Source organism: Ascaphus truei, chromosome 7 (genome assembly GCF_040206685.1).
Source record: "Ascaphus truei isolate aAscTru1 chromosome 7, aAscTru1.hap1, whole genome shotgun sequence".
In the NCBI taxonomy this organism is placed as follows: domain Eukaryota; kingdom Metazoa; phylum Chordata; class Amphibia; order Anura; family Ascaphidae; genus Ascaphus; species Ascaphus truei.
In genome coordinates this window covers 76,540,810-76,564,733 of record NC_134489.1, presented here as the reverse complement: position 1 = coordinate 76,564,733, position 23,924 = coordinate 76,540,810, and the positions used below count along the sequence as shown (strand labels likewise).

Here is a 23,924-nt window from a genome sequence, read left to right as displayed (position 1 = left end):
GCTTGTTTTACTGTCCTAGGAAGACTATGATTGCAGGCAATGTGTTGGAATGCGACAAAGAGTGAAGTTAAGCAGTAGCACCAAAGGTATGTGCACCTTTTGTTGACCTTACTGGCTATTTAGAATGAATGTCTAAAGAAAACACACACACAATGTCAAGTCTTCTAATACAGAGCTTTGGAAACTACAGAAGATGGGAGTACATTGCAACTGCAATGCCTTAACCCAGGGGTTCTCCACTTAGGTCCTCAAGACCACCTAACATGTCAGGTTTTATGGATATCCCTGCTCCAGCACAGGTGGCTTAGTCTTTGACTGAGCAACCTGTGCTGAAGCAGGGATATCCTGAAACTCTAACCTGTTAGGGGATCTTGAGGACTGGAGTTGAGAATCCCTGCCTTAACCCTTTCAGCACCAGAGGAGATGCAACACACTGCTGTGAACTGGGCTGCAGGCCTCTGTGGAGATGGAAGGGTTACATTGTAAACACTTGGCATGCAAAGCAAAAATGTACACCACTTCACAAAAAATAAGTATTCAGTCACCTAAAATTACTGTCTTTTTTTTAGTGTGTGTGACACACACACACACACGGGTCGCTTTTCGTAAACACTTTATTTATTTTTATTTAGTTATAAAATGTTTTAAGTAATACATTGAGAGTTACCTCTCGTTTTCAAGTATGTCCTGGGCACAGAGTTATAACAATACATGGTTACATTAACAGAACAGCGGTTATACTGTCCATTAACAGACATTTCACGGACCGATTAAGTTGGAAAATTGGGTACAGGGGATTAAAGGGCCAGTAAGTTTCAGATTGAAATAGAGAAGCTTTAACATCACCAAAAGGCTCACACCCTTTGGCTACGCCAAAGGCTGTGTCAGCCTTTGGGGTGACACAGGTGTAGACTGAAGGGGTTTAAACATCAGTTACACTACTTACCTATTTGACTATTCATGGCACCATCATTACTTTGCAAAACTAACACTTTACTTCAGGCTTTGAGGATAATCAAACAGACCGTACCATCAAAACACATTTAATACAGATTGTAATTTATTTTTGTTTACCTTGGAAATGTTAAAAAAAAAATTTTTTTATATATATATCTTACAAAATTATTTTAAAATACTTGTGCTTTTGGCCCGATAATAGTCTAGAACAGGGGTGCTTAACTCCAGTCGTCAAGCCCCCCCCCCCCCCCCAACATGTCAGATTTTCAGGATATCCCAGCTTCAGCACAGGGGGCAGGTGTTGAGCAACCCTGGCCTAGAAAACGAGAATTTTAGCCATGACTGACTCGGTACATCAGTAGGGCCTCTTGCATACGTCGTAAGAGCACTCTAAAGGTTAATTAGTGTAAAGAATTGTAGATGATTAATCTATTGATTGTTCCTCATTGTTATATAGGTATATCCGTCATGCATATTTTGAAGCCTAAATGTTTTCTAGAAGAATTGTTGTTTTGGACAATTAAGTATGAATTCCCACAGAAAATGGTCACATTCTTGCTTAATATGCTACCAGATCAAGATTATAAGGTAACTTACTTTTCATTCTTTAAAAAAATGTTTTTTATTGTATTCAATAAGCACCAGCAAAAGTCGTGACAATGTGTGAATCCCTCCCACCCTTTTATTGTAATGTTTCGATTTTATGTAACTTATTGGAGATGTAACCTATCTATACGTCCCTAGGGGGAGCAGTTTGCTTCAAAACATTGATGTTTGTTTGCACCAGCGACTTTTTAATCCTTCCTTTATTTTTAAATGTATTTCTTTTTTTATTATGTAACAGGTTTTCTCCCACCCTCTGGAAGATTACGCTATTACAGGGTGTCATGTGCTGGTTACCTGCTGTCTCACAGGAGTGCTGAGTTTCCGCCGGTGTTAATGGGGAAGACAGGACAGGCTTTTGGGGTGATGGTTGGTTATTTCTCACTGGTGCTGCACCTCCATCTCCAGCAGGCTCCAGTAGTGCTGGAGGCAATCCCTGCAGGAGAAACTCTTCTTCTACCCCCCCTGATTAATTGCAGTCTCAGGCAGGAATTTATCAAACTGGAACACTTTTTTTATTCTTCACGACAGCAGAACAATGAAGACAACATATAACTGGTTGACTTCTATTCCTTCCTTCTGGATGGTCCGTAGAATCAATCCCCAGGCTAGGGCCCGAGGGTCTACCCTAGCTCTTCCCCTATTCCCTGGTGGAATAGGAGGTAGTAGTCCTACCCCCATAAGGAGGAGATGGAAGGTGGTCAGAGCCCTGACTCCACGCTCCCTGGAACACTCTCTCAGGGGAGAGATCATTGACTAAATTTGGATGTGCAAGGTCTGAGCCCCTGATTGGGCAGAACACAGGCCTTAGTCCGCCCCCCCTGTCACTCGATCGCTGCTTACTGCAGGGGAAAACCCGGATTAATCCTAACACTGCCTGCGCTGGTACTAGGGTTTATATGTGGCAGGGCAGATTAGTAGCCAAAAAGAATAAATGACTACACACTCCCCCTGGTGAAATCTCACGGACCCCGCTGAGAACCTAAATTTGTGTACCATCCTTCAGCTGGAACACCCTGGAACAATACATAACAATTATACTATAACAATTGTTAGTAGGCAGTTGATAGTATATTCCTAACACAGTAAGGCATTACAGATCCCTCCCAACGTGGAGAATCTTTACCCCCTCAATAGTAAGGGTCAGGCTTTTTAACTAACCTGCCCTCGTAGTCGGTAACAGTGACCGAGTACACCATTTTGGGATCCCGTTCAGGTTGATACTCTACCCGGTCCATATAGATGGCTCTGCCTACTCTCCACACTCATGAGGTAGCAGACGTTCTCATCATTATAATACAGAGTGACTGCACTTTGAGGCTAAATATTCAATGATGGCATCCCTCAGCCAATCCTCTCTGTTTTCCTCTATTTCCCTCATGATGCGCTGGTACCAGGATTTATATGTTAGGCAGGGCAGATTAGTAGCCAAAAAGAATACATGGCTTCAATTACATTTGGTGCAGATTACTCAGCAGCAGATATTATTACCATTCATTTTATGCAAAAAGAAAAGTAAATTGTTATTTTCCTGCCATAATAGGGTGTTACTCCTGATACAGGTGTTATGGGGAGATAGAGTACATGTCATTGTGAAGTCAAAAATTGCTCACAGCATCTATCATTTTGGCACATAAAATGCAGTCTGGCACTTGTCTGGTATCAGCAGACTTGCATAATTGCACAACTTGCACAACTGCTTAAGGAAGCATATGAGTAGCTCCATGGCTGATCATTAACACCTCATACATAAACCTTGGACCCTTGCAGACGCACTTACCAGAACTCCGTCCTACTGTCTCTGGACGTTCTTCCTACCAACCAATTAGATTGTAAGCTCTTCTGAGCAGGGACTCCTTTTCCTAAATGGTACTTTTGTCTGAAGCACTTCTCTCCTTTATGTGTTATTTCTAATTTGTTATTTATATGATTCTCATGTGTATTACTGCTGTGAAGCGCTATGTACATTAATGGCGCTATATAAATAAAGACATACATACTTCAGCAGTTTCACTTAACTGGGCATTTTAAAGTTAAATTCCTCAGTGTATCAGGATGCTTTTAGGTGTGTCACATGGTGGTGCTAAACTGTACCAGCTTAATATTGAATAGGGTGGGGGTGGGCAACTCCAGTCCTCAAGGGCCACCAACAGGATAAGTCTTAAGGATATCTATGCTTCAGCACAGGTGGCTCAGCCACTGAAAGCCTAAATCAGAAAAAACAAGTCACTGGGTCGAGTTTACCCAGAAACATGGAAGAGAATGACATCATACTTAATTCGTATTAATCTTCAGCATTATTGAAGAATGGACAGTTTTAGGTGGATCTGGATTTTTATATTTATAATGTTACTATTAAAACATTGAGGCCCATATTTACGAAGCAGTCATCTGCTGTAAGACTCCTAATAGCCCATTCAGGGTGTGTGTGTGTACATACAGTCTAGTAAGTAATTTAATCTTTAATAAAGCAAATGTTTGTGTAATAAGTTAGCATTGCTACTGTAAAAAAAAATCGGTGCCAAAATGAACTGCAAGAGTTTTTGATGCTAAACAGAAAACCAATGTAGCCATCTACACAATCTGTTAATATTTGTTTCTTAAATTGCAGATTGCTTTTACAAAAACCTTTGTTCAGCATTATGTTTTCATCATGAAAACATTGAAGATAAGCAGTGAATCGGACACCATGTCTAATCGAATTGTGCACATCAGTGTCCAGCTGTTCAGCAACGAGGAACTGGCACGTCAGGTCACGGAAGAGTGTCATCTTCTGGATATTATGGTCACTGTCCTGCTGTATATGATGCAAAGTTGCCTTATCAATAGTGATTTGCAAGGTAATACTCCTTTCATTCTCCCTTTAAAGTCGGTTATATTGCACATTCATATCACTGAAGCAGCTAAAACAAAGCTGTAAACATTGGATAAGATTCCTGAATTCTTCCAAAGCGGAATAATCTGTAGCAAATGCTAGTGTTGTGGATCCATGTGTAGTTGTGTATTTTATATATAAGGCCTGCTTTGGCAAATTCTACCTATCCCTATTAAGAATTAAAAGTAAGGGGAGGATCCTGCTCCACAGCCTTCCAAGCTGCCTTTAGGAATCCATGCCAGGTCTTGCAAAGAACAGTGGAGGTTCTGCAGGTGAAGCCAGTTGCAGATCACCTGGGCCTAATTAACAGGGTTTAAAAAGTCCAGACTGGGACAGTTCTTCCCCTCTCTCCTATTCTAGCCAAGAGAGCTGGGAGAATACAAATAGACACTTGTCTGCAGCAATTTTGTTTTGATACCTGCGTTTTATGTTATTTGGTAAGTTGAGGAGCCAGCCAAAGATAACTAGAGAACTTCTGTCTAGTTAGTGCTCAGAGCAAGGATTTATTTTGTTTATCTTATTGCACCTGCTGAAGTGTTGAATCAAATAAAAACATTTGAACCAGAGCTGGATCTGTGTTGCGGTTTACCCTAGAAGACAGTAATGTATTATATATATATATATATATATATATATATATATATATATATATATATATATATATATATATATATATAAATAATCCCAGACAAAAACTGTTAAGCCAAAAGGGCATTTTGTCACTATATATATATATATATTTATATTATATTATATTTTCTCCTGTATGTAATTATTAAGGACAATTTTGCTATTGCCTGTATCAAAATTATTATTTTTTGCTACTGCTCTAAGCAGTGACCTTTATCCTGAGTTTAATTAGACCCCTGGGTCATTGATTCCAAATAATCAAATCGTTTGCGTGTGCACATGCAATCTGGTAATACTTCAATAATTTTGATATATATCAATACCCTATATGTATACATAAGAGCTAAAAACGTTGCAAGTTTAGGAGCAGTAAATGCTCCAAAATTGAATTTAAATTAATGCTCTTCACGGACGTTGGACTAATTATTTTTCTCCCCTAGATGAAGAAAACAGTTCACATGTTGTGGTAAACTGCGGAGAAGCATTACTGAAGAACAACACCTATTGGCCACTTGTTAGTGACTTTATAAATATCCTTTCACACCAAAGTGTAGCTAAGAAATTCTTGGAGGATCACGGGCTATTGGACACCTGGATGACCTTTGTATCTTTCTTTCAAGGTGGGTTCTGTTGAAATGTGGTATAGGTTTTTATATTCATGATCTTCTGTGTGTGTTATAAGCTCACCTTTGTAGGCTTAACATATTCAGCTAGATGGGTTAACCCCAAGGGTGCTGATCTCCAGTTCTCAAGCCCCCTCAACAGGTCAGGTTTTCAGGATATCCCAGCTTCAGCACAGGCGGCTCAGTTGAAGACACCTTTGCTAAAGCAGGATTGATTGAGCCACCTGTGCTGAAGTAGGGATATCCTGAAAACCTGTCCTGTTGGGAGGGGATTGAGGACTGGAGTTGAGCACCCCTGGGTTAATCAAATGCTTAAGGATGTGGTACGAGCTATCCAAATCTGCATGGCTCATACACTCCCACAAAAAAAATATGAAGTGCAAGCCTACTATAGACTAGTATTAACTACGTCCCTCTTCCTTAGACTATTTTTTATTGTCATACAGCTGACAACTTAAAAAAAGAAGCCATATTTAAGTGCCGTAATAATAGACCAGTATAATAGTAGTATATGATTAAGAAGTTAGAAGACTTTCTAATGGCTAAAATTATAATTGTGTAACTCCTTACCTGTCCTAGGTGCCAGCAACTTATACTCATTTGTAATCCCTTTCAATATCAGGTTTAAGGCAGCAACCTCGCTCCCAATATATTTTTAGGTATGCCTACCTGGCCCAGGGGCTCCCCGTGGTCTCCCGCCATCTCTGAAACTCCGGTTCCTAAGATATTTGACGTTTTTGTGTTCGTTTTCATGCAAGGAAAACGACAAATATGACCACCGGGTAATTAATAGAAAGTTGGAACGTCCTCTCCCGTTAATGCAACTTTCTATTTGTGGCTAGAGCGAGCCCTAACACCAATGCCATTTTTGTGAGGGAACACGTCCCCCCCACCCCCTCCCCCCCTGGTTCCGGTATGGTGGAAAATAATAATAATGAATATATACCCCAAAAAACTTGGTATGTTTCCAATGTTAAATGGAATACAATTCTTTATCTATAGATAAATATAAATTCTAATACAGAGTTTTATATCTATACATAAGAAGCGCAAACCCTTCCCATGGCATAAGGTTTTTTTATGTAATTTAAACTGATTTTAAGATCCCTCTCTCCCTCTCTCCCTCTCTCCCTCTCTCCCTCTCTCCCTCTCTCCCTCTCTCCCTTTCTCCCTCTCTCCCTCTCTCTCCAATTTGAGATGTAGTCACATGTGCATACGGAAGGTTTAGATGTTCTTTAAATCTAATGCTGTGTTGTAAGCGCTCCTGCTGCGGATGTGTTGCCCGGTGTTTTTCTTCCCTTGATCTGCGCGGTCCTAGCGCTCCCTACCGGCAGATCCGTCCTCCGGTTGCAGCGTGATCTGATGTTGGGGACCGCACAGATCAAAGGAAGAAAAACACCGGGCAGGAGCACTTACAACACAGCATTAGCCCCGAGGAAAAGCGGTCGAAAGGACATCTATACCTCCCGTATGCGCATGTGACTACACCTCAATTGTGAGTGCGGTTTTTTAAAATTGTATTTTTTATATACATCTTAATCTGTTTAAATGAAAACTTTATTATGCCATGGGAAGTGTGTGCGTTTATGTATAGATATATTTCAATGTGAAGATAAGCACACTATTTGAAGCAGCAACGGACTTGCCTTTCACATATTAACTGATTTATGGTTTCATATTAGATCATTATCTTATTACTAATCTTATATCCATGGTAACCAGCATACTGATGCCTCTCTTACATTTATTACATTTATATATTAGGACATACTAACTCCGGTCCTTGTTATGCTAGTGTTTTTTCCTGTGTGTGTGTGTGTATATCTCTATCATCGCTCATGTCTATTGTTCTTTTTTTTCTATAGCCAATGTTTTCACCCATATTAATGAATGGCATGAAATGATAAACATTCACTAATTCTCACTGAAATAGAAATATAGATCTTATCAGTACTTTTATCAAGTGTTTACCTGCAGATCACTTTTTTTTTTTTTTTTTAATATATAAGAAGAGGTTTATTTTGAATTCTTACCTTTGCAAGTAAAATGTTTCACTCTGGGGTATAACCAAAAATCCTCAAATACAGGATATCCAGATTTCTCTCCAATCTCCAATAGATTGCTGATAACATAAAGTTAGCCTCCCAATGAACTAGTGTATTGTTTGACTGAAAATTGTATGTATATTCATTAATTTACTCATGTATTTGCTATGGTAGCTAAAAAATCTGCTTCAATTATTACTTGGCGTGGAGACTCACTAACTTGTTTTTGTTGTGTGTTGACGAAGAGACAATTACAAATAGAGAAGATCCTCATTTTATTCGTAAACTACATAATTTCTCTAGTTGTACTCCACGCTATTAACCAGTATGTTTATTTGATTACGGAAACATTTAGTGATTTTATTTAAAAAAAAAAATGTAAATTTTTTTTAACCACTTTTAAGGTATGAATTTAAATAAGCGGGAGCTCAGTGAGCATGTAGAATTTGAATCCCAGACGTACTATGCTGCATTTGCTGCTGAACTTGAAGCCTGTGCTCAACCAATGTGGGGACTTTTGTCACATTGCAAAGTTAGGGTAAGGACAAATATTTTGTGGCATTCTTATTGTGTTGAAGCATAAATGTGTTGGATACTTATTCACTAGTATGAATGTACATGTCTTTTTGCATTAACTGCTGGGTTTCTCCATTGTTTATTTGTGACATTGGTGCTTCACTCCTAAAGGAACATTTCTCAACCAGGTAATAATTTACTGAAGGTCCCCCTTGTAACTGAAACATGATGGTGGTACAATAAATGTTGCTAGACTTCTCACGTGTGTGTTTGCCTTCCTACGTCCTATGTAATTCTACTTGTTTCTGCTAGACTTTAGTTACATTAGATCAGCGGTGCGCATACTGGGGGGCGCGCCCCCCAGGGTGGGTGGGAGATTTGTCTGGGGGGGGGGGGGTGCTGGCGGTTGCAGAGGTCTCGCGCTCCTCCCCAAGGCATTTAAAGTAAATGCCGGGGATCCCCTCTGCAACAGTAACACTTACCGGGATTCAGCCGCGTCTCCATGGCAAGGCAGCATCATTTGACGGCGCTGGATCATGTGACGTCACGTGGCCCGGGAGCGTCATTTGATGCAGGTAGGAGAGGGGGCGCGAGACCGGGGGAGGCCAGGCAGGGGGGTGCAGCTTCAAAAGTTTGCGCTCCCCTGCATGAGATAATCTAGTTTTACTTTTTACTTTATGTTAATATTAAACTAAAAAAAATTCCCACATGCTGAGTATCCTTATTGAGGACTAAAGTTCTTTAGCCATGAAGAACACGTCCCTCAAGAAGGATAAAATGGAACTTGCTGATATTTAAATTTGCTGGTCTCGTTTCCCACATGTTATGCTTTGTAACTCACTTGATGGTGCATGATCACGGCACCCAGGGCATATTTCCTCCACAAACCAATTAGTGCTTTTAAGTGTTGTGTACAAGGTTGTAGATTTGTGTGCTTGTCTTAGTCAGTATTCTCTGATGTGAAGGGAGCTTTGGAAGTGTACTGTCCCTAGAAGTGTCAGTGGGTGAACTGCAGGTTAAAATAATGCATGGTATTGCCTTAAACGATGGGGGTCATAAAAACAAACCAGGGGGCAGCATCGGTAAGGGGAGTTACCATGTGTGAATTGAATATATGAAAGAAACCTGAAAGGAGCATATATTCTCAAAAAAAAGTTTCCTCTCCCAACCCCCTGCTTCCCGAGACACATACCTCCATAGAGGGTGTTGGTACCAGCGCTGCAGGTTTAAATGTTCTAGGCCCACGGGCCAATAGGAAGCAGTCATGGCTTCCTATTGGCCTGTGTGATGCAGGACATTTAAACTGCCATTATGGCAGCCCCAGCGAGGCAAGCTGGGGCTCCTAGGGGCACCTCCTATGGAGGTAAGTATCTCGGGAAGTAGGGAGTCCCCAGAGTTTAAATTAACGCATTTCAGCTGCAGAGACTACTGCTTCAATCCTCCTATTTAAAAAAATAATATAAAAGATACGTACAATAAAGTAATGTAACCCTCCCTACCCAGCTCCCTAGGGAGGTTACATCCGTGTAGTTTTGTATTGAACATCCACATTGATTTACCTTGTCTCAGGGTGCTGTCTGGTGTCGGTTGGGCATAGGAAAGGATGGGCTGGTGGTGTTTTTATTGTTCAGCTTCAATCATTTGTTACCAGGCTTGGGAACTCTGCGGTCACAGTACATGTAGATTGACAAAGCTGCACTTCGTTTTCATTCATACTGCGATCATTCTTGACAGTCTTTCCTGGTGCCCACTCAACACACATGGGAGGTACATTTGCTTATTACTTTACTGGCCCCATATTGTGGACCGGGCCCCATTCTTGTTTAGTCTTATTGGCCCTTTTACTGTTAGCCCATGCGGAGATCCTGGCCAATTCTGTGCAATGTTACGGTTCCTTTCTAATCCCTGCTTTGGAACTGCCACTTCCTCAGCGGTTGGTGAATACTGTGGGTGGGGATCCACGAATAGGGCTGATCCCCAGACAGTCTGGGGACACTTCTGGCACTGATGCATGTTTGCATTCCCGTTAATGGAACATGCTCTTCTCTCTTTTGGCCATATTATTGGATCCTATCTGAAGAGGCAGTGTGAAACCCAATAAAAGGGGGGCCTAATCTATACTCCTGGGGAACTTCTTCCCAACCTCTACTCTGAAGCTTTTCTCTTGCATGCTGGAACGCACTCCCAGAATCCTCTGCTCCTGCCGTTTATACCAACTATGACACAGTACTGCTGTGTCACCACTGGGTGGAGCTTAACCTCTACCCTCACTGTTAAGTTATTGTTTACTTTAGTAACCAACACCAGGAGGGTGGGGCTTACAATAAAAAAAAATGGAGGTGGGAAAACAACCAGTAGAAGAACCAAAATGTATACGATTCCGTATATCTACAGTATATGCAAACTCTGTAAAGTAGCAAGGAAATGTACAAAAAAAGTTGTGTGTTCTGATCACATGCATTTTATGTGAAACTGTTTTGTCACAGAAATTGTATTTGTAATGGTGATATTTTTAATAAATAATCAAAACACAATTTCAGTGCCAAAACAAAAAAGTTTGACTTAGAACGCGTGTTTTAGCTATTTGCACTTCTATATTTCTAGTAACTGAATTCCGTGCATGTGTGTGTGTGTTATTCTCGGGGTCCTGCCCCCCATCCCTGACTCCCCCCCACCCCAGTGGAGGTACGGAGACATGGGTGGGGTGTCTGAGTCCCCTGCCCGGAGCAGCCCCCACTCTCTCCCCCGGCTGCGGCTCACGGGGGGGATAGGTGCTTGGCGGCGAGGGATGGGTGCTCGGTGGCTTTTGGGGGGGGGGGGGGTTCTCGGCAGCTCGCTTGTGCTCAGCAGCTCACTCGGCGCTGGGTGTTTGGCGGCGCTGTGTGTGTGTGTATGTGTGTCTCGCTGCCTTCCTCCTCTCGCTTACTTCCTTCCTCTCTGGTGACTCCTGCTGGCAGCTGGCAACACTGACAGCCTAATCTGCCAGCAGTAACGTCACTTCCGTCACCACTGACTTCCGCATCAATCAACTGCATTCACTGAGAGGGAATTTTGCTGATTGTGGTAGGTGCCGCTAAAGAAATTTTACTTCAATAAAACCAGGAGTGTTGCTTTGATTGGGGACATAATGTTCTTGAATTTTAAAGAACGGACTTGTGTATGTGTCAATATTATTTAAATATTAGGACCCAACACCTACTTCTTTTTTTTTTTTTTTTCATAGGAGACACAGGAATACACAAGGAATGTTGTTAGATATTGCCTTGAAGCACTTGAGGATTGGTTCGATGCCATCAACTTTGTAGATGAGGTTTGTATGTCTACCTTGTTTATTATGATTACGTTGATCATAGTGATGGTTTTATAAACTTCTTCTGTGTAAGAACTCAGGATGTCCTACTTACAGAATAAGTTGACGTTTCTCTTTTCAGCCTGCTCCAAATCAGGTTACCTTTCATTTGCCTCTGCATCGATACTATGCCATGTTTTTGAGCAAGGTAAGTTTTGAATGTCTATTGCAGTGTTTTTCAACCGGGTTTATAGGGCCCCTTGGGTTCCCCGGGCATCCCTAAAGGTTTCCATGCAATTTTCAGGGCATTTGAAAATTGTACCAAATACAGAAGAATTTTCAATGCATCTGATCTCCGACACGCTATTAGAGAGGGTTTGGGTTCCAAAGAAATTCACAATATAATTACAGGGTTCCTAAATAAAAAATTTTTTTGAAAACCATTGATCTACTGCATGTCATATTAATTTATTGTTCTGTATCCTGTAGTTATAGCTTACACACAAGAAATTACAACTTTAGAAGCTCATGTTATTCTTGTGTTTTGCAAGTAATGGTTATGTTCCTCCTCTTGTATTCACATCCTAAGTCTTTAAACCGCTCTTTCTATGAACTCAAATACCGATTTCCTTCCCCCCCCTCCCCCTCTTTATTTATTTAATTATTTATTTTTGTGGTGAACACCTTACAGATGTTGCACACCACAAAATTATTTCTCTGCCAGGTTTTAACGAATAAATTAATAAATGACCACTTGGATCTATGCAGAAAATGAGCCATGACCCAGAGTAACCAGGAATAATGATCTTGCTAATTGTAATGTAAAAGCAATCTTAAGCTATGTGCACACAAATAAAATGAAGATAAATTGTATTTTCTTCCTTTTTTTTTTCCTGTTCGCTGCAGGCTGTGAAATGTCAAGAAATAGACTTGGATTCTATTTTGCCTGACCAGGAAATGCTGATGAAACTCATGGTTCACCCACTTCTAATTCAGGTACAAAGATCAGTCCATTTAAAATGTTCTAAGCTTACGGTTGTAATTGTCGTGAGACTTGTGTGACTGCTTAAAAATGTGGCTTTCATAACAAAAGATTTTGACTTGTCTTATTGCTGGATATCCATTTAGCACTTGAAGATATGAATTGTATTTTTATTTTAACAAACCATTTAGTAAAATGATGCTCTTGAGATTTATACTATAGGATGTTCTAATCTATATTTCTCTGTCGTGATAGCTTTGTGTTGTAACAAACAATTGTCTGATTATAATTTCTAACAATTTCTGTCTTCATAACAGGCAAGTTTGTCTGAAGTACACAGCAATATGTGGGTAAGAAATGGTCTACAAATAAAAGGACAAGCTATGACATATGTGCAGTCACATTTTTGTAATTCCATGATCGACCCAGACATTTATTTGTTGCAGGTAAGATCTGTGAAAATAGATCATTAGATATTGTGCTTACAGCAAGCTTGGAATTCCCAGTAATATCTGTGTTTCTATTGCTTTGTTAGGTTTGTGCTTCAAGGCTAGACCCAGATTACTTCATTTCATCAGTTTTTGAAAGGTAAGAGTAAAGAATGGTTATCATGGAAATGTTATAGAAGCAGTTTATTTTAATGGAAATTCAGTAGATAGGAATACATTTCATGACACTACATCTCCTTCGACAATGACAAGGAACCTGCAAAATATAAGCATTCATGGTAACACTTGTAACTGTATAGAACATTGATTTCTCTATTCATAGTCAAATCTTCATAATATTGGAATTCAAGAACCCAAATCTTTTACTTCCGCCAAACTCCAATTATAGAAAGAGATGAAAAACGGAGCACTACCGTACAGCAAAAAAATCGCAATGCGACCCCCAATAAAAATAATGTTTATTGAAGTCTCATGGACAACAAGATAAAATGTGCACCACCTACGCCTTTCGTGCTACAAAAAAAACGCAAAAACAAACGATAAAGGTTTATGAAGGTAAAAAATTGCAGTACCTTTTAAGTAGCCAAGCCGGTATCGACATGGCCGGTGAGCGACTATGTAATTGGCTAATCCAGAGTGTATGTGCTTATGCTCTATTGGCCGCTCACAAAGCCACGCCCAAAAGGGAGATGGACCACCAAAGGTTCTTCTACAATATGATACACAAAGTGACAAACATGAATAATAGTTGCAGAAAATGGTCCCAAAGGGATCAAGAAAAAAGACCCTCCAAATGCATGCATTCTATGATTGTATAAGGCTGATAAAGTATTTAGAAGTTACAATGGCTCCTATGGAGATATCAGGGTCTTAATAAAAACAAAAATAATACAATTTTATTACATCAATATACGTGACAATGTGAATTTAATCTAATAAAAAACAATGTTATAAAATCCCCGTAGAGGAGTGGTAATATTGCTTGTCTTTAATGCCCAAAATTTATATAGGCAGTTCTTTTGTTTATTTTACCCTAACGGTAAAGTTCAATATTACTGCGACATCAGCGGAGTACTATTGTCTCCCAGAAAAAAATCATCAATAATTTGTGGCACTGTATATATACTGCCTCCAAGTGACTTAAATATAACACATGAGATTATCAGTTTTGTTTTCTCTGAGTGAGTCACTGGGTTGCAGATTTTTATAAAATGTTTCGACAGATAATATCACATGAATTACTTATAAGTTGGTAATAGCATATATACTCATTTCCAGGTTGGATATGGTATATGAAATAGTTCTATTTTGACACACAATGTCTCTTGCATTTGGGCACATTTTTGTCCTCTAATAGTTTTTGACAGTTTTGCATATGGAGTTTATACAGGTGTGTCTGAACTGTGGATGTAAAAGGTGATTATGCTGAAAGTTACTTTCACCAGAATAGTCCTATCCACATTATTATTCTATTCTGGTAAAATTAACAAAAGAACTGCCTATATAAATTTGCGGCATTAAAGACAAGCAATATTACCACTCCTCTATGGGGATTTTATAACATTGTTTTTTATTAGTTTAAATTCACATTGTCACGTATATTGATGTAATAAAATTTTATTATTTTTGTTTTTATTAAGACCCTGATATCTCCAGGAGCCATTGTAACTTCTAAATACTTTATCAGCCTTATACAATCATAGAGTGCATGCATTTGGAGGGTCTTTTTTCTTGATCCCTTTGGGACCATTTTCTGCAACCATACATTTTCCTCTATTGCACCTTGATGTATTATTACTTAAAGTAATAGGAGAGCAGAATAGAATATATGTTTTCTTTCAAACATGAACAATAACCAAGAAAAACAAAGATTAAAAAAAAAGAGAAAAACGGAACAGTGATACAAATATAAAACTTCAATTCTAAAAGGTCTGGGCTTTTGTTTCTTACCTTACTAGTTTTCATGTGCATTATTGCAGTATGTTGACATGCTGCTCTAACTATGGCTGTCTGCTTCTATCCCATAGATTCAAAGTGGTGGATTTGTTAACGATGGCATCCCAGCATCAAAACACCGTTCTTGATTCCGAACATGAGAGGTCAATGCTGGAAGGCGCTCTTACATTTCTCGTCATTCTTTTAAGTCTTCGTTTACATTTAGGTAAGTAAGCGTTACAACTGTTTGATAGAAAAAGACGATGCATTTACTGAAATAGAAGTTAACCTTTCCAATTCAGTCAACTGGCACAGTAGAGTGGCCATAGACTTTGGGGATTGCGATCATGTAATCGCTTGAACAGCAATTACATGGTTGCGACAAGTCACTTGGTGATGCAAACGGCAGAGCAGGGTTATTCCACTTAATTCCGAGTGTGTTGACTGCTTCGGAACGCTGTCTCTCTAGAGAAAATGAGTAATAATAGAATTACATACTTTGAATATCATAAGGACATTGAGGGAACGTCAGAAGACCAACCTAGGATAAGCATCTGTTGTCTAAATTTAGCATAGGTTGAACTTGGTGGACATGTGTCTTTTTTTTTTTTTTTCCAACCTCATCAACTATGTAACCTGCAGCTTAATGTAATGTGAACTGGTACTGTACTTCTCTCCATATTGAATAGGGTCCTCTGTGTAATGGACACAAGTTTAAATATGAGAGATTTATGCACTATAAAAGTTCCTGCTTAAAAAGAACTATTTAAAAAAAAATTCACGTTCAAAGGCAGGGAAGACCAATATTAATCAGCTGCGTTTAAAACCGCGGCCATAATATCACACTTCAGCTTACCAAAGTTTTACTAAAGTGCTATCTTACTACTGTACATATGTTTTTACAGCGAGTGTTTAATGATTAAGGTAAATGGGTATCTTAATGATTTGCAGGATGGTATTTTTATACACGTGGGTAACTATTCCCACATTTTTAACTAAAGTCAATTCTACCTTTTGTCTACACTAAAGCTACAAATAACAGCATTTTTTTAGCATTCTTGAATACAGCACCTGTCTGCTTACTAAACCATATGTGTAGATATCATATTTTACTGTTTGTTGCCTGTTGATCAAGTCAGTTTTTTTCTCTGACTTTTCTTTATTTGCAGAGATCTAAAAAGTTGCAGTGTATTTAATTTCACGCATCTTATTTGTGAAAAGTATTTTTATTCTGGTCCATAAAAGATAATAGGTTAAAGTTTCTATTTACTGTGAGACCTCTGCTTTAACACGCTTCTATAAATAATATAAGGAATCTGCATACATTTGAAATTCTTAAATTGCGTCCAAATTTAGTGCTTCATAGCAGTGAAAAAATCTATCTAAAGTAGGTAAACAACAAGTTTATGAAAGGCGAAAGATTGGAACTAGTTTGCACTTTTTACCCTGTACTGTCAGGGAGTAAGTGCTGACTTGCATATGCATTTTAGAATGTTTATTAAGGATCTGGGACAATTTTATGTAATAGAACTAATCTATAAAAAACTTCAGCACTAAAAGTCGTAAATGTATTAACGTCTGCTTTTTTTTAATTACCTAAGGAATGACAGATGATGAGATTCTCCGGGCAGAGATGATCGCTCAACTCTGTATGAATGACAGGACACACAGCTCGTTGCTGGATCTTATATCCTTTTTTTTGTACCATTTGCCAACCAGATGGCATTTTCTTACCATCAAATAGCTTTTTGGGCAATGTATTGTATTGCAAAACATTTTCAAGTATATTATTATAATTATTGCACAAATGTGGCATAGCTAGAGGAAATTGGGAGCCAAGCCTTTTATCGTTCTTATACATTGTTCCTCACCGTTTAGAGGGGAGAAAGACACCTACTGCTTCTAGAGCAGGGATGGCCAACTCCAGTCCTCGAGGGCCACCAACAGGTCAGGTTTTCAGGATATCTCTGAATCCAGGTGACTCGGTCATTAAAACTGAGCCACGGATTGAGCCACCTGTGCTGAAGCCGGGATATCCTGAAAACCTGACCCGTTGGTGGCCCTTGAGGACTGGAGTTGGCCACCCCTGTTCTAGAGCACATGGAACATTATAGGGGGGGGAGGGGTCACAAAGCTTTGATACGGGAATCTGAGCTTGATCATTATAAGCTGCCAATGACTTGAATGGCAGTTAACACAGATCCAGCTTTGATGCCTGTTACCTGACCCTCATGAATTCCCCACTATATGTCCTTTTACTGAGATCAAAAGCTGTGACTTCTCTGCTCTGGTTCTATGTAAGGTTTCATCTTGCATGTTTATATTAAAAATATATAGCACTTAAGATAATTTGGGGAATTGGATTCCCACCAAAGCTACATTAACACCTATTGAACAATTGTTTTTATATAATAGGTATACAGAGACATGTTATTTAATTTGACATATCACACAGTTCATATGAAAGAAATCCTCACTTTGCTTAGTCTGTGCCAGATGACAACATTTATAATAGACAAGTCTCTGTGCACCTATTAACTTATATAGCCGTTCTTCTTGTCCCTTGTGTGATTTTGTGTTATTTTACCATTATCCTCTGTTCTGCAGTATACATTTTGACAGTGTTTGTTTTAGTTAATATTGGGCAGGAGATCAATAATTATGCTTGACTATTCAAGAAAAGCTGGGCCTCTTGCGGCCACTGCAAATCAAGAAATAAATAAAAATACATATGATAGATATGCTGGAAGCATTCATTTGGTAGTCATAATTATAATTACTCTTTCATTCTTGTAACATTCGATCATAGGTCTTTAGATCAATAGATTTCAAGAAGTTTTTTGAAAAAGGTTATGGGGATACGATTTGTCCAAGTTGGTTACAACCCAAATCCTTCTTAAAATGACAGTGAATCACTTTAAGGTGGGGGGGGGGGGGGGGGGGATTATGAACACACTGTAACACTGTAACACTGTAGTATGAACATATCTTAAATTTCATTTCGGTAAGAAAATGCATATGGTGAGAAGGAGTGGCTCACTGAAGACACTGACTGGTACTGAGTTTGAAGCAGGGGAACCTGGTTCAATTCCCGGTATCTGCTCCTTGTGACCTTGGGCAAGTCATTTTATCTCCCTGTGCCTCAGGCACCAAAAACATAGATTGTAAGATCCATGGGGCTGTGCTTGCAAAAATGTATCTGTAAAGCGCTACGTAAAACTAGCAGCGCTATACAAGAACATGCTATTTATTATTATTATATGGCTCTCTATTTAGTAAAACAATTTCTTCAAAGTGCAGGTCTCCTCTAAGACAAATACAAAGTAGAACTCTACTCACAAGTTCATAATGAAGTTCTCAAAGCCAAGAACAGTGGAAAGACAACGTTTCAGGTCCAATATGGACCGTTCATCACAATGGAGAACTTAATTATGAACTTGTGAGTAGAACTCTACTTTGTACCTCTCTTAGAGGAGACCTGCACTTTGTAGAAATGTTGTCTATGTTGTGTTTGCTGCACAAGCAGGATTCTCCTCACCTGAAGCTGTTTCACCGCACTTTGCAATTCTCTATGACGTAGCCATTAGGTGTTCTGTTACTAATTAATTAACCTCAAAGTTTTTTTTTTTTGTGAACGATTGCCTTCAAATCTCACTCGGTGGACGAGTGTCAACAATGCTTAGCACTTATGTCCTGAAACATCCAGTGTGTCTCCATATTAAAAGTACTATGTCTCCTGGGTATCTTTGAACTATTGCATCAATGTGCAAAAATGCAGTTTTGTAGTTGACATTAAGGAAATCTTATAGTTACTGTTCCTTAATTAATGGTTTAAATTCCAGAAAACCCCAACCCCAAAAGTGGTATAATACCAGGCAGTTACAGCTTTGAATCTGTGTTATCTACTGTGGCTGACTTTAAAGCTCCTGTGTTTGAGCCTGGAGGCTCCATGCAACAAGGAATGTATACACCAAATGGTATGTCTATACGTCATCATATACTCTTACTACTGAATAGCTGATCCTTTCATCCTTTTGCTGTCAATAGGATCTGCAATACTTTTCCACGTGTGATGTGTAATATTAAATGCTTGTGTAAATAAAGATATACATACGAACATGATTCTGATCAGGCCAGACTATTGTCTCACTATGCCCTCCCTTTTGCCTTTTCTGTTTACGGTTTCCTCACTCCTTTGTGAATATCTCTGTTCTCCAACTTCCCCACTGCGCCATTATTTATACACCTCTCTCCCAACAACTTCTTCTTTACCCCTCAATAAAAAACACCCACACAAATCCTCTATTCACACCTTTATCTACTCCTTCCTGCTGCCGGGGATCTCCCTGAAGCCAGACATACACACTTGCTCTCATTCATGCCTCACTGCTATCTCCTCCCATGCAAATGGTGTCAACCTTTTCATTTAATACTGACTAACCTTAAAACTTGCCCCACAAATAAAGCATCCCAATAGCCTGCACTCATGGCTATTGTCCCACACCCAGTCACGCCTACTGCCCATTGTGGCCAAGCACAGCCATCTACAGCACTTATTCCCTCACCTGTTGTCTCTGTAAGTTCCCCTCAAACCTTCGATTGCAAGCTCTTCAGGGCAGGGATTTCCTTTCCTATTGTCTGATTTTGCTGCACTTATTGTATTATTATAATTCCGTGTACAGTATTCTTTGTGAAGCGCTGAGTACACTTTTGGCGCTATATAAATAGAGACATACATTACAATTGTTCAGGGTCAGATGGGAAAACATTGGGTTCATAAAACCGTCGGCTCCATTGAAATGAATGACATCGAAATTCTTAAAACTGCACTCCCTGCTGCTCTTTTGTTATTTTTATATTGTTTGAACCAGGGTTGTCTCCTGAGCTGAAACAGGATATTTACAGCCCCTGGAACACCCCCGGGTGTCACAGATATTTACAGTTTTAAGTATCTGGATCTTCAATCTCACAGAAATACAAAGTTGCAGCTAAAGTATGGGCCAATAGGAAGCCGCAACAGATGGTGTTGTAACTTCCTATTGGATGACCGCAGGCACCATCTTTTAAATACCCTGGAAGTAAACCAAAAAACCCTGCATGTCTCTATGAGCCAAAGGGTCCTGGGAGGTAAAAAGATCATGCAGTTCAGCTCTGAGGGCCCATCTAGAGCAGTAAAAAAAAATACATTTCAAATTTTGATTGGTTTGCTTCTTTAAATATTACATTAATACCAAATGCTAGTTCATAATAGCGAAGTCTTTATTGTACTGCAAAAAAACACATATTGTGAACTGATTTTGTACTAAATTAAATTTACAGATTTCTTATCAATTATTGAATAAATGCATTTTCTATTGTGAACCTTCCCGTGCTCATACAGCCTATAATGCAAGTTAATGATTGAGATGACGGCATAATATTTTAGTATTCTTTTATTCTTTATTATAATTATTTTCAAAATTCAAAATAAGTGTACGCATACACACATACGCATATATATACACACACATATACTGTACACACATACATACATACATACATGCACACACACACACATATATACGCACACATACACATATATAGACGCACACATACACATATATAGACGCACACATACACATATATAGACGCACACATACACATATATATACGCACACATATATATACGCACACATACACATATATAGACGCACACATACACATATATATACACACACACATATATATACGCACACATACACATACGCACACATATATACGCACACATACACATATACGCTCACATACACATACACATATACGCTCACATACACATATACAGTGGTCGACAAATCACCAAAAAAATCTACTCGCCACCTAGTACCACACGTGTGCTGCTTGGGCCAATAGGAGCTCGCCACGATGGTAAATCCACTCGCCCCGGGCGTGCAAATGTATAGGTTTGTCGGACACTGCACATATATATACGCACACATACACATATATACACGCACACATACACATATATACACGCACACATACACATATATACACGCACACATACACATATATATATATATACACGCACACATACACATATATATATACACGCACACATACACATATATATATACACGCACACATACACATATATATATACACGCACACATACACATATATATATATACACGCACACATACACATATATATATATATATATATATACACGCACACATACACATATATATACACGCACACATACACATATATATACACGCACACATACACATATATATACACGCACACATACACATATATATATATACACGCACACATACACATATATATATATACACGCACACATACACATATATATATATACACGCACACATACACATATATATACACGCACACATATATATACACGCACACATGCACACATATTCATATATACGCACACATTCATATATGCACACACATGCACACACATTCATATATACACACACATGCACACACATGCACACATATTCATATATACACACACATGCACACACATGCACACATATTCATATATACACACACACATGCACATATATATACACGCACACATACACATATATATATATATATACACGCACACATACACATATATATATATATATACACGCACACATACACATATATATATATACACGCACACATACACATATATATACACGCACACATATATATACACGCACACATGCACACATATTCATATATACGCACACATTCATATATGCACACACATGCACACACATTCATATATACACACACATGCACACACATGCACACATATTCATATATACACACACATGCACACATATTCATATATACACACACACATGCACACATATTCATATACACACACACATGCACACATATTCATATATACACACACATGCACACATATTCATATACACACACACATGCACACATATTCATATATATATATATACACACACACATGCACACATATTCATATATACACACACACATGCACACACATGCACACACATGCACACACATTCATATATACACACACACGCACACATATTCATATATAGACACACACACACACACACACACACACACGCACACACGCACACACGCACACATATTCATATATACACACACACATGCACACATATTCATATATATGCACACATTCATATATACGCACACATGCACACATATTCATATATACGCACACATGCACACATATTCATATATACGCACACATGCACACATATTCATATATACACACACATGCACACATATTCATATATATATATATATATACACACACACACATGCACACATATTCATATATACACACACATGCACACATATTCATATATACACACATGCACACATATTCATATATACACACACACATGCACACATATTCATATATACACACACACACACATGCACACATATTCATATATACACACACATGCACACATATTCATATATACACACACACATGCACACATATTCATATATACACACACACATGCACACATATTCATATATACACACACACATGCACACACATTCATATATACACACACACATGCACACATATTCATATATACACACACACATGCACACATATTCATATATACACACACACATGCACACACACGTATATATTATACACACTTTTTAATGGTAATTACATTTCTGATGGAGGCTTGTATGTAGTACAGTATGTGCATCTTTTTGCCTCTTGGTGGAGCTCAAAGTCTACTCTCCACCTTTTGCATGTTTCTTGTTTTAGAATCCTGTGATTATGTTGAAATGGTCTGAAAATTCAGGGTTTAGCTCATGATTCATGAAACGACTCATTGAAAACTGCCTGGAAACCAGCTAATTGCCAGTTCAGTGGGATGGAACTGATGAGCGTTTTTTTTTTTTTTTAACTAAGAGTTCGTGTTGAAGAGAATTTCAAGTGGATATAATAAGATTTATAGACTATGGTTTATTCAGTTCTTCATTTTGTTAGATCTGTTGGCAAACATGGGATATAATTGAAGATAACATATCAATGCTGTAGCCGAATTTCCCATATTGTCATTGATCAAAATAATGACAAAACATCATAATGATTGTTAGATGCAATGTATTCAGCTTTCAATGAGCGATTTATGCTCCGAGGGGAAAAGCCTAATTACCCCCAATAATGAAAATGCTGCACGATGTATAACTATGGTAAATATTCCCACAGATTCCTGTCATCCGCATTAAGTTTATCTTTATTCAGCCCTTGGTTACATACCCTTGTTTGCCTTCAAGATATATTCTGCTATTTTCAAAGTGCTGTTCCATCTAGACCGTGAAAAAACACAATAATATGTATATTTTCAATTTACTTTTTTTTTAAAACACTTCATAACGCATGTTAATATAAAATCGCCCAGTGATTTTGCATACTGAAGTTACCATCGTTGAGTTAAAAAAAAAATATATATAAAAAAAAATGTTATGAGTCTATATGTAAAAAAGCGAATATGTTGTTTTTTTTTTTTCGTTCGTAAACCAATGTTAGACAATGGTTAGTGGCTGAGTGCTTTCACTTTATTGCAGCTGCTATGTATTGCCAAGTATGACTACACTTTGTATGTTGGCGCCATCTATGTACATAGCGCTTCACAGCAGTAATAAATGTGACATGATAATATAACACATAATGGGAATAAGTGCTTGAGACATAAAAAGAACATTGGGAGAAAGGATTCCCTGCCCCCAAAAGCTTACACTCTAAGTGGTGCGTAGTAAGAACATACAGAGACCGTAGGGAGGTGTTCTGGTAATTGCGTGTGCAAGGGGTCATGGTCGATGTATGTGGTGTATAGTATCAGTCACACAGCTACCCATTTGCTTCGTTAAGCAGGTGGGTTTTTAGATGGGTCTTAAAGGTGGAGAGTGAGGGTGCTAGTTGGATATTGAGGGAAAGGCCATTCCAGAGGTGTGGGGCATTGAGTGGGTGAGGGCTT

General features: G+C 38.7%; 1 protein-coding gene across 7 annotated transcripts in view; it reads left to right on the top strand.

The window, feature by feature from the left end:
• UBR3 (ubiquitin protein ligase E3 component n-recognin 3) overlaps positions 1–23,924 on the top strand; it is a 148,191-nt gene that overhangs the window by 32,711 nt on the left and 91,556 nt on the right. For 6 of the 7 annotated variants that reach the window (XM_075609107.1, XM_075609113.1, XM_075609110.1 and 3 more), the window contains exons 6-18: positions 20–86; positions 1,415–1,545; positions 4,172–4,400; positions 5,506–5,685; positions 8,138–8,271; positions 11,473–11,559; positions 11,681–11,746; positions 12,445–12,534; positions 12,838–12,966; positions 13,056–13,108; positions 14,997–15,130; positions 16,506–16,593; positions 18,742–18,881. In XM_075609107.1, the coding sequence (XP_075465222.1) occupies positions 20–86; positions 1,415–1,545; positions 4,172–4,400; positions 5,506–5,685; positions 8,138–8,271; positions 11,473–11,559; positions 11,681–11,746; positions 12,445–12,534; positions 12,838–12,966; positions 13,056–13,108; positions 14,997–15,130; positions 16,506–16,593; positions 18,742–18,881 (1,528 nt within the window). The remainder of the gene's footprint in view (positions 1–19; positions 87–1,414; positions 1,546–4,171; positions 4,401–5,505; positions 5,686–8,137; positions 8,272–11,472; positions 11,560–11,680; positions 11,747–12,444; positions 12,535–12,837; positions 12,967–13,055; positions 13,109–14,996; positions 15,131–16,505; positions 16,594–18,741; positions 18,882–23,924) is intronic. The other variant, XM_075609109.1, reaches the window with a different exon arrangement.